This window comes from Ixodes scapularis, unplaced genomic scaffold (genome assembly GCF_016920785.2).
Source record: "Ixodes scapularis isolate PalLabHiFi unplaced genomic scaffold, ASM1692078v2 PGA_scaffold12__126_contigs__length_90152505, whole genome shotgun sequence".
In the NCBI taxonomy this organism is placed as follows: Eukaryota; Metazoa; Arthropoda; class Arachnida; order Ixodida; family Ixodidae; genus Ixodes; species Ixodes scapularis.
Genome location: NW_024609838.1, coordinates 74,011,085 through 74,023,530, shown reverse-complemented (window position 1 = coordinate 74,023,530; position 12,446 = coordinate 74,011,085). Strand labels below are relative to the sequence as shown.

At 43.3% G+C, this 12,446-nt stretch overlaps 1 protein-coding gene across 3 annotated transcripts in view; it reads left to right on the top strand.

Moving 5' to 3' along the window:
• Positions 1 to 675: 675 nt before the first annotated feature.
• The window catches only part of LOC8034903 (dual specificity protein phosphatase 3), a 36,062-nt gene continuing 24,291 nt past the window's right edge, over positions 676 to 12,446 (top strand). The window contains exons 1-2 of one of the 3 annotated variants that reach the window (XM_029985685.4): positions 676 to 920; positions 9,490 to 9,641. In XM_029985685.4, coding sequence (XP_029841545.2) covers positions 9,496 to 9,641 — 146 coding nt within the window. In that variant the 5' untranslated portion in view covers positions 676 to 920; positions 9,490 to 9,495. The other 2 variants (XM_040501924.2, XM_029985684.4) reach the window with 2 other exon arrangements.

Below are 12,446 nucleotides of genomic sequence, written 5' to 3'. Positions count from 1 at the left end.
GCAGCTACCAAGATATGTGCCGATGGAGCAATAAAAAGGTTATTTTAACAGCGGCGGCGATCTCAAAGGAGTTGTCAAACCTTGCAGCGCGGTTCCCACATATCCTCGGCAATTTAGATGAGGTTCAGGGCTACATTACCGCGGGTCAGTTTGATAAGTACCTCCGTCGGGGCCAATGATCGACTACCTCGTCTTACCCTCTCGAATATTGCGGAAGAGACGACACATCTACCAGAGTAAGGACAGAGTCCGAAAGCATTTATTAACATACTCTAAAGATGAACTACTATGTCCCCATCCCAAATGCCCCATCAAAAATGACCCCTCGCACTAACATTCCTTGAGACAACTCCGCTGCTGCAGCCTCCCACGAAATCTCACCGTAAACACAGCTGTTCAAGCCGTTTACCAAAACAGACACGGCTATTGCGACAACGCTCTCACGAACGCGCGCGCAAACGACTCATCGACTGACGCAACGGCTTGCCCCAAACCCCTCCAAAAGAACTCGAACCTTGAACGTACTCGGAAAGGGTGAAAACCATGCGACCCGAGAGAGCAAACTAGGGCGAGCACCCGACAAAAGGGCGAAAGAAAGAAAGAGGCAAGCGCGCAAGGTACGTCGACGACGAAGACGAGGGTTTGGGCGTCTAAGTTTAGACTCGCGCGCGGGCCAAGGAGATTCAAGAACGGGGTCCGCGCGGAGCACTGGAATGCCGTTTGCACCACCTGCGTCACGGCGGAAGCTCCGTGTTTTTAGCCGCCCTGCTACCCGTCGCTGAGAGCGCCAGTTGGGAGCGAGGAGACACGCGAGCGTTCCACGGATTCCCCCTGTGCCGAGAATCTCCGAGAGGTTCTGGTATTCGACCGTCATCTGTGGAACGGGTCTGTGAAGAGCGCTGCTGAGTTCTTCCGTCGAGGTAAGAGGCATGTTGTCGCAGTTTGGCGTGCTGCCTCCCGAGCATCCTATTACCGCAGGAAATTAAAATTGCGCATTAGGCCGATAAGAAATTGTCGAAGAACAAATCTAGTAGCAAGCAGAGTGAATATTATAAGCTATGTGCCTGCGTTTCTTAATTTGTCAGTGACCATTGACAGTGACAACTTAAGAAATAGTGGGTGGTGCATCCTATTCCTTAGCCGTTTAAACTGCATCCCAACAAGGTTGACGAATCGCGAAGAAAAGAGTGCGGAGCTAATACGTCCGGCATGTGTTTTGCAAGTTTTCAGCGATTAGCTTAAGAAAGGCCTCGAGGATGGCAGTCAATTAGTGCGCAGCATTAGGCGAAAAGAGCCGCAAAGAACGAATCGCCAAGCAACAGGCGCGAACAAAATAAGTCGACCTCCGAGTTTCTTAAGTAGCGAGTGCCTGTGAAATGCGCTTTACTTGGTTTCACACCGAGTCTGGAATACATTAAAACAGACACTCAAAATAAAGAGGAAATGTCGCTGCGCATGAGCTGCGTCCGACCGGTTTTTATTGTTTTACTTAAAAAAAAAAAAACTGAAGTGGTTTTGTATTTGAGAAAACACACTTAAATCGTCTTTATTTGGCCTCCAGGATCACGAATATCTAGTTATTTTTTTCCCATTTGATGCAAGGAGGCTGCACACTAATTATTTTCGGAGTACCACTACACTCTAAGAAATGCCTGCGCAACAACTTTCCCGCAAAACACTCAAAGAACCAATCATTACGATCTAGGAAATCACCTCAGCGACTGATGAGGCGGAACATCCGTTTAGACCTCAAAATGCAGTCTGCGGTTTGTCATTACGCAATGCAAAGCGTCATGCTTGAATTGCATAAAGCCACACCGCAGCCTGCATTTAGAGGTCTAAACAGTAGTTCCGCATCATCATTCGCCGAGCAGATTTCGCAGATCACAGAGATTGGCTCTTCGAGTGTTTTGCCGGTAAGTAGACGCACAGGCATCTTTTAGAGTATAAAGCCCCTCGTCCACGGAAATTTAACGTCATATTCAGAGTTTTAGAAATCTCCGCTATGGGCGCATCGTCAGCTCCTATCAAAGTTACTCATGGGCACTCTCGCTATTTTGAAAATAAATAAAGTCAAAACAAGACGTCGAGACTGATGTCTGTGCGGGGGAATGTACCGCTTGCAATTGCGCGCGCAGCCCACTCGCGCGACACGCGGTTGGCGGCCGAAATATCTGGGTATGACGTAACGAGTGGTAGGAAGTTTCCCGAGTTTAATTGCGTTTAATCAAATCTCCGAGGGAACACAAGCGTGTTATTCAGGTTCACGGAATGAAAATACTCTAGAATTCACCACTAACTCTTCTTTCTTTTTCTTTTTTAGAAAATTAATTTTTTTTCTTAAAGTCCGAATGCAGCTTAGTCTACAACCCGAAAGCGGCAATCAAGCAGCATCAAAACTACATTGTCAGGGTGATCGATTTTTTCGTCGGTTAGCTAATAGCGGTTTAGCCCATCATACACAAAACAAGGAGTAGGATGCGGCCCATACACTGTACCTTAGTGGCTTAGTCGACAATAACTAACACAGAAAGGCGATGAGTGGCGTGACGATGAAAATTACGCGCTGCTTGATCTGCGCTCCATCAGTTCTGAGAAGCGCTCGTCCCGTTCGCCTTCCTTTTTGTTCTTGTCTTATGTCTATAGGTTTTAATTTTATAGATCATAGCGTAAAGCATACGGTCAGACTTAAAGTGAAACAAGATATATAGCAGGCGATGGCACACCCCCTCAGGTGATGGCACACCCCCTCAGGTGATGGCACACCCCGTCAGGCGATGGCACACCCCCTCAGGCGAAGGCACACCCCCAAAGGGGAGCGAGGGACGTCGTGGTTCGGCGCTTCTGATGCTATACTTGAATGGCCGCACTGGTTCGTAGCATCGACCTGCGTTCCGATAAACTTAACGTAAACCGAAGTATAGAATACGTTAGTTTTGTTACAGACCACATATTTTTAGGAAAGGCTATGTTGCTGCCCGCAAAGGGAAGAAAATGGCGGGCTGGGCTGCTATGCAACACTGGTTTGAGAGCAAATGTGAAATCTGACATCACATTACTTTCGTGTGCAACACACTAAGTACATTATCGGGTGTTTGGTGCACCAGCGATTGGTTGGGATGCTTATGTTTTTCGGCTTTTCCTCGTTCTTAGACACTCGACTAAGGCGTGAGGGATTTTCATGATGTGCGACTGAGTTGAAAGGTCGCGTATTGGCGGTTCATAAAGGCAAAGAAAAACATCTCGAACGATATACGATTACCGGAATACTTACAGGTTTCAACGAACAATGAGGCAAACACGCCAATATGATGCAGTAGGAGCCGTTTTAGGCATTCCATTCTCTTTACACTTTTCAGTATTCTTATGTGTAGAAAAGAACGCATTGCTCCTCTAGCGAAGAATAAGTAATGTACGTGATGACTGGATAAGAAAGCAAACAGAGATCTGATAATTATAAAATCTCTGTTTATTTGAAATAACTTAACTCGTTCCTAATTCGATTCATACAACTAAAACACGTAGCGTGTAAATACTGAACACACCGCGGAAACAAGCGATGGTCAGTTTTTTTTTTCCTACAATAAAAGGTATGTCGACCAAACTCCTTGCTTGGTGGGAAGTGCTCATTATGACACTTACCTATGCTGTTACGTTTGATGAATGACAACATCTTAAAAAAAAAAAAAAAAATTCTCAATTTTGTGTTTGTGCTTACAGTGTCCCGCGGTGTGTATTATGTACCGATTGAATTAAATATTTAAGAAATATTTAGTAAATTGTATTTTTGGTGCGAAAGGCAGGACAACTTATTTTGATTACGTACTAGACGAACTTGATGGCCTTTTTAGGGAAACAGTTACCATCGTGGCTCATCCTTCAATGACTTCTGGGCGTTACTGGATGTTTAACAGAATTTAGCTACGTGAGTCACTATTCGAAACCAAATCTAAAACTTTTGAATGGTTTTCTATGGGAAGAGGGGTCATTATAAACCACTAACTAACGGTTAAATAATATTGCTGTTTATTGTTTTACTTCTAGTTTGTAAAAAAAAATGATAAATAATCATTGTGCTGATTCCTACACGTCACTGGCTTAAGAGGTCATTGCAAAGAACGAGGATAGGAAATCCATATTGTTCGAATATGTACTTAATTTATGTTTTTTCTTACATTAAGAGGTGTAATCCTGAGGCTTTTAACATGGCTCTATTGCCACGCAGTGAAATGCTCGAGACGTATTTTCTTTACTTAGATGACACTTGACTTCTCGTTTATTTTCTATGTTTCATCTTTACAGAAATACAGCTTGAGCAAAATGAATCGAGCGCACCTTAAACTAACCGCATAAATCGGTTTGTTAACTTTTCACGCTGGTATTTACTACAAAGGTGACAGAAGTTGGTAGAAGCTTCATCTGAAATTGTGAAAGGGTTGGCTCACCTGATTAACTCAAGAAAAACCAAAAACTCTGTGTTCCCAATACTTTGCATGTACATACACTGAAAACATAGCATGTGCTGATGTGGCTCTTATTTGGGCCAAATAAAGACCAGAATACTTTAGCCAATTCACAAAAGTTTCAATCGTGGTAAACACCAGAAAATCCCACAAGAATTTTTTTAATGATTTTGGGATAAAGGCTTAGCAAACATTTTTGCATAGAGAAAACCGGTGTCTATTGTTTTTCTTTTGACTCCGAAGGTATGATGTGGAAATTGCTGAATGCACCAACCTTGAGAACCTCTGTACTAAATCTCAGCGCGAGAATCTAAAAACCGATTTATGCAATATGTTTAAATTGCGTTCAATTCATTTCGCCCACCGTGTAGTATTTACTGAGACACACAAATTAATGTCAACCTATTATTAGTTTGATTAACTGGTTGAAAGATAACAAAATAAGCTGAAAGATTTTATAGACTGTTCATTCTTGTTTAAATTTTTTGTCTAGGTCTTTAGATTGGAAGTTCTACTGAGTTTATGCCAATACGGTAATTGATCACAACCTAACCATCCTTTGCCGGGACAATATGTAGTCGGTGGGGATTAAACAAAACAAAATAATTTTTTAGGATTCATGCTTCTGCAGCTTATCTTTCTTTCGAATACAGCTCTTTGGTTCATTACGTCACTTTTATTAGAAGTTTTAGGAACTGAAGTCGCACACTTTTTAAAATAAGCTCGAATGAATGCCTAGCTTGCTTTAGTAAAATAAACGCCGGTTAATCTTGTTGATTCACGTCACAAATAAGCTCTAAAAGCCAAGTCCGAACTCAAATCTTGTTGTGTCTAAGGCAAAAGTCAAACCCCAAATGTTACTCAAAATATTCGATTGTCCTATTATAAAACGATAATCACTCATCGGCCACTAATAATTGAGTTGCCTCCGCATCCAGGAATCCAGAGGAGAAAGATAGTTAAAAAAAAGAAAAGTGGTGAAGACTAGAGATGCATGTTCATAGGAAGGTGAACTTGCCCTTCTGAGCTGTCAAAGTTCTTTAATGCCTCGTAATTAATATATCTTATGCTGGTGTTAGTTTCCTTAATGTATGTTAACAAACTTTTGTATTTACGTGGTCTTCGATCGCGGCTTTTGGATCGGTAATTAGGAAGCACGGAAGCTTGCCTTGGCTTTTGCTTTAGTTATTTTAGTTGTATTAATTAAGGCCAATTCACGAAACACTAAGTTGCCTTTTGTAAACTTGTTTTTGGTCTTGTTTTTTATTGCACTTAGTACCCTTAAAGTATATGTTGCATGCAGTCGCAGTCTGGAGTCTGGAGTCTGCCCGATTTTCTTTCTACCGAGCATTCCAAGAAACGCGCGCCGAATCGCTCGGGCGAAAAGTACGCAGGAGCGTGAGCAAAGTACGCAAGTAGGATTTTGTGCAGCGTTGCCCACAAATGGTGTATTGTTTTCTTTTTTTTAAATAAAATTTGCAAAGAGCGATTTAGCCGAGGAAAAAGTAGAAAGAAAGAAAAAGGCTTAATTCCGATGGAAATGCACCGAAGTCACCGGTCTTGAAACAATACCTATAGTTTGAAGCAGGAACGTAGCCAGGATTTTGTTTCGGGGGGGGGGGGGGGGGGGGGGTGCGCCCCCGACAAAATTTTGTAGGAGGAGGAAGGGGGAGAGGAGGTCCCAGCAAAATGAAAGACTTCGGGGGGGTGAAGCCTGGGCCCATGCCCCCCCCCCCCCCCCCCTGGCTACGTGCCTGGTTTGAAGACCGGTGGCATTGCTGCATTACCATAGGAGTTAAGCATTTTTCTTTTTTTACCTTTTCCTCAGGTAAATCGCTTTTTGGAAATAAAAAAAAAATAAAAAGCCTCCGTGGTCAACGCTGCACAAAGTCGTAGCGCGATAGGTTAAGAAACCGAATTTTGCGGTCGATTTCAAGAGGCTGGCCGCTTTGTGGGACACCCGGTGGATCATCGATGCACCGTGACTCAACGGCAGTCTTCGAAACAACAAGCACAAAAAAAAAAAAGAAAAGTGTGTTTCGGAAGAACCGAACGCTCAGCAGTAGGCTGTCGAAGCAACAGAAGACCAAGGGGGGGGGGGGGGGGGGGGGGGGGGGAGGCAGTCGAAAGAGCAAGAAACGAAAACAACTCGCCTTGCGTAATTTGGCGAACTGACAAGTGACGTGTTTCAGCTGCTCGTAAGCTAGGAGACGCCGTCCAGAAATAACATTGAGGGCACATCGCGTCGTTACAGCCTGCCTTATACTGATCGGATTTGTTGCATCGCGACTCCTCAGTCTTGGTTGACGACACTGTGTGGAACGTGAGTTCCCTAACATAAAAATGAGCAAGAGGCTGTGTTCAGTTAAAGTTTTGTTTAGTATACTATTTTATTTTATTTTATCACGAACGCCTTCACCTCAACAAATTGGAGGGTCGCGAAAGATCTGGCAATTTTGAATTAATATGGAAAGAACACAAAAATTACAACACGAACAAACAGGATGACACACGCACAATATGATCTCCAAGACGTCTTTTTTTTTGTTGTTTTTGTTTTCGTTCTGCAGCCTTTGTTCAACTTGTTTACACCACACCATAGGGGCAGGACGTGAGCTCAAACTGACGGCTCCTTTGTAACTGTTATGCGTCAAAGGGAACAGTATTGTCTTTTTCGGTGGAACGGAGACATTTAAAGTCATTTGGTCACCGCTTACATTAATTGCGTGATGCGGCAACAGAGTGTGGCAAACTGGTGTGCGCTCTGCTGAATCGAAGAAGCAGTAAGGACGATAATAAACAGAGAATTTTAGTAAATCGTTCCCATGTCTCTGAAAACGATACCCGACACTCTGCTGCTACCTTTGCGCATGCGTCGCATCGTTATCGGGAGTACGGTATGTATCCAAAACGAGTTACTAAAAATACCTAATAAAAAATGTACTCAAACAACTCAGCTGCGTGACAAATAGACTAGTGTAATCATTCATTCAATGAAAAGCACGTATTACGATTTCCCAACAGCAATACCACAAAAGTCTCAAGTGGCTGAAATCTGGTATGGGATGATTGCCACGTAATAGAAAGAGGTAAAAGTTACATACGTGTATGCACGATGGCTGCAGCGAGTGTCTTCAGAAAATCACGTGGTTGCAACTGTAGCTTGCAGCATTTTTTTTCTTTTTTTACATAAAGTAATTTGTTAGGTAGCAGACATTCCTGTAGTGTGCAGCCACTAAAAAGAGGAAGCACCAAAGAACAGAGGGGAAAGCCCAAGCCATCTATTATAAAAAAAAATAAATAGATATACCGTTTTATTTTATTGTACAAAGACGACGACCCACGTTTAGCTCAAAATGAATTAGGTGAATTGTTTTTTATAAAAGTTTGAAAGAAACAAACTTTAATCTAAAACATATGTTTCTTCGCAAGTTTCGTGGCTTCAATATCCGCATTCAAAGACGGCAGCTGGTAAAAAAAAAAAAAAAGAACAAAAAACAAAAAAAAACTTTAACACTTAAGTTCATGAAAATGATTTTTTTGTACGTAGTAGTAACCACTATAGTGTATATAATTTTTGAGAACTTTTCCACCGATTGCATTTGAAGATTATAGAAGTTGAGGCTGACGCGGGAAATTAGAGCAATCATAATATTTAAATTTCAAAAGCCAGATGTTCATATGGGCTTCGAATACACGTCCGCGCAACAAACGTACCTTTCGGCCGGCCAGAGCAATATTCAACTACACCACTCTTTTTCACAAATATATATGTGTATACTAGTATATTCTTCTTTTTTTTCTTTTTCAGCGGGTTGCGAGCAGCGTTTTTAAAATGTTCGTCATGTGAGACTTGGTAAGCAGAGAGATTCGTCTTCCATTCAAAACCGAGAAATACCGGACACTCGCCTAAACTTGAAGATGTAGATAAATATAATTCTCTCTAAAAACAAACGTCGACCAGGCCGTTTTCACGCGGCACCCAAGATGATGTTCTCAAATCAGCACATGTATATTCACGAGAGCTTCAGTCGACCGTGTTTTTCACGGATGTCTTGCCTTCAGCGCAATTTTTCTAGCTTCAAAATCTTCTGGATAAACCTTACTTTGGAACGAACACTCAATGAAGGTGCACTACACACTCGAACTCGAACAAAGTAAAACCGTGGCCTTCTAAAATCAATGAGAGGACGTAAACAATATTCTCCGTGGGCTACCCATATTGATACCATAGTATTCAATATTCCAACACCGGCTTCTCTTTAAATTAATATTCTATCATAGTCCCCCGCCAGACTGAACACCCGGTTTTCTTGAGTGGATGGAGCCACCCAAAAACGCGGTTGTTTAGAAAACGAAATTCCTTCCGATTGCCGTCTCCAAACACCACGACGGGCCAGTGGCCGTTTAACTGCTTTCAACCGTGGGCTTCGGCCAGCAACTTCCTCAAACCTCCATCCTTCGTCGCTTCGAGCTTACTGCTGTCAGCAGCGCGAAGGGCCGAGCGTTCCTCCGTATAGGTTCTTTCGCAACCAACGGAGGAGTGCATGTTTACTTTCGAGCCCCATGAACTGGCAGCCGCTCATTCGCGTTCGACATATGCAGGGGCGCCCACGCCGCCTGAGGTCATCACGAGTGACTCAACGCAATGCTGCCAAGAAGACAAAGACCGCGCCCTTCGTCCTCAAACGCTACCACTATAGTGCATCCACCCAGAGCCATCTAGCTGGCGTCAGCGTCGACGCGAATGCGTCTCGCCGCGTCTCACAACAAAGGCGATGCTGGCAGGCGGCGACGCTCATGACGCTCGCGTCTGCGGCTTTGCGGCGGCGTACTCTCGTCGAGCTTGGGCGTGTTTTCCGCTTGGTGGCGGGTCGGAGAACAACGAAAGATGACGTCACACGCGGGCCTTGTCCTCGTGCCGGGTATTGCTCCACGCCAGCCGACGGGGATGATTCACGCGTCGGAACGACGCGTTGACGTCACAAAGGGGCCGCCTTTAACGTGGAGGGCGCGTTGTTCGCAGGCTACGATGACGACGAGCCTGGCCAGGGGCTACGGCACCCGCACGCTGCCTCCGCGCTCCCGCTTTCTGGGTTCTTCGACGTCCAGAACTCGTCAGGCTGACCAGAGGCGATCGCTCAACCTGTCCTGTAACCCCAGCTCCGTGTACAGCTGGTGAGTGACTTTGCATACGGAGTATTTATTTATTTATTTATTTATTTATTTCAATACACTCAGGGCCAACGGCGTTACAGAGGGGAGTGGGTAGTATTCAACGAGAAAATTATACAATGAATAACTTAAAGGCAAAGCACATATTAGTTATGAACAATACAAATTAGAAACAGCAGTTTTAAACAAATCATGCGGCGTTTATCATATTCTACGCAGCGGCGTGAATGTTAACCTTCATGACATCTTAGTAACAATGTTTTTATCGTGTATTATTCGCAGTTATCTCAATCGTGTTACTTTTGCCTTTTGCACTGGACTTCATTACTTTTCTTAAGTTTTAGTCGCAGGAGTGCGGGTCTCGATGTGTTACATGCTTTTGTTCGTTCGTGTCTTGAGCCTATTATTTGGCATTGTTACATTGCCAACCCCATTTTTATGAAATGCCGGTCCTTAAGAAATCAATAAACGAATGCTCTAAATTAACTACTGAAAAGTAGTACTGTAGACAGTTGCACGGGCTGGTATAGATTGAACATAGATACAGTTGCGCACAAACGAACAGGGACAGAGAAGGTGAACACGCCGACGACAGATAAGCAAACGCTTGTCTGTCGCCTGCGTGTTCTTCTTCTCTATTTCTGTCGTTTTGTGCGCAACTGTAGCTATACTGGAAATTGAAATTTCTCACCGGTGTGCCAGAGAAACGCAAAGAACATTAAAAATATGTACTTATAACCAGTTAACTCCAGAATAGCGGTTGTACTGCACTGACTAAATTTCTCATCTGCTGCTTGGAGACTCCTCTCTCGTTGAGGCAGACCAAGTTCTAGGCTGTATAAACATACACACATTCCAATCTTATAGTTGGTGACAAGATAAGAATTTCGGGTAAGCTCACCCTCCAGCACGTGATTGTTCCCTTTCACTGGGCTTCGGCTGCACGTCCTGCGAAGCGTTACCAAAGACAGAAAGTTCAAGATGGAGGCGGAGTGCGCACTGACTTTCTAGCCTTTCACCGACTATAGTTATGCTGAAGTTGGGCTGCTTCTGTGATAGGGCAACACTAGTTCACGCTGTAGATAAGAGATTTAGCGACCGCATTGCAGCTGCTTACCTGCTAACCTGGGGTTTTAGGGGAGTCTCCGGTCAAAAGTTGAACCAGAATCAGTGACTGATATCGATTCACGAAGACTAAAAACGAGCGCTGCCAATGTATTACACTAATGGGAAACTCCGATCCACTTAGAAATCGATATTAAAAAAACAAAAACAAAAAACGCTACTACCAGCTTCTCAGCTGGAAATCAACGAGTTGGCTGTTTCTCAAGCAAACTTGTTTCCCGACATCATGTTTGTGCTCAAGGAAATTCATTCTTCGTACTGTCACTTCTTTCGCCGTGATTTTCAGCTCCGTTTTCAACAGTCCAAGCGGATGATTTCTGCTTGTTACGTTATGTTTTAGCGGCCGTAGTTTGTAAGTGCTCCTTAGCGGGAGGGCACTCAGATTATTGACTTCCTGCTCCATCGAGCGCGTTCTGGTGTCGAAGTTGGCATGCACTGGTGGCCATAGTTAAGTCCGTTTCTGCTCAGCGCGAGCTTACCATATGCGTCTACAACGCTTCTGCAATATGAATTGCAGAGCACAATTATCTTTACCAAAGCATGGTTGAACAAAAATGATCAACCGCCGCATGCTGATAACTACAGCTGTGCCAATTTAACGAGGGACAATAAAAGAGGTGGGGGAATCCTCATATATGTTAAAAACAGCTACTCTTATTCAGTAGCGGATGCTTTCACAATAATAAACGAAAATGTTGAATGCGTCACGGTACATCTTGAAGGGGCATTGGTTGCTGCAGTATACCGGCCTTCTAAAGGAAGCGAAAGCAGCTTTATTGAATTTTACGATCGGTTGCTCCGCTTTCTCACCTCAGAATCACTCCCATATTTCTCAAGGGGTAATATCAATATTAATACTCTCAGACACACTACATACGACCGATTTTAATGAAAGCACGATGTGCTACGGCTGTAGCAATTTGATTACCCTGCCAACTAGGGTCCCCTTAGAAAGTGCCACATGAATCGATATCTGTGTAACAAATTTAAGCACGAGTGATGCCATGGCCGGAATATTCACGCGACATATTAGTGACCACTTTCCCATTTTTTGCCAAGCCTCTATTCCCAACAATAGCAAAGAAACAGGGTAAGAATCATTTCAATGTTGTAGAATAAGTGACGAAGCACTTCAAAAAGTTCACTGACTTGGTTGATAATGAAGACTGGAGTGTGGTATATTTTGAAAAAAGTCCTAACCTATCTTATAGTGAGTTCCTGGGGAAAATGAGGCAACTATATGATGACGCCTTCCCCTTAAATATTTCGAGAAAAAGAAAAAAACAAAGCTCGCAAGTCAAGGATTGACAATCGTTTTTATAAGAAGATAAAAAAGAACGACAATTTGTGCCATCGCTTTATGAAAAAAAAAACGGGATAAAAACATACTAGCCGAATTTAAAAAAGTACGAAACAAACTAAATCGTGACATCAAAAAAGCAAAGACGGAGTATTATCTTCGACAATTTGCAGGAATCCTCGATGACCCGAAAAAAATATGGGACATTGTGAACAACCTAACAAACAGGAAAGGCACACAAAATAATCTGCAGGAACTATGCATAAACAACAATAAGATAAGCGGCGTTGAGCTAGCTAACACGATGAACCAACATTTTATCAATGTAGGAGTAGCAGATAAGCCCCAAATGACAAATTCGTGCAATGATAGAGTGCCTGGTC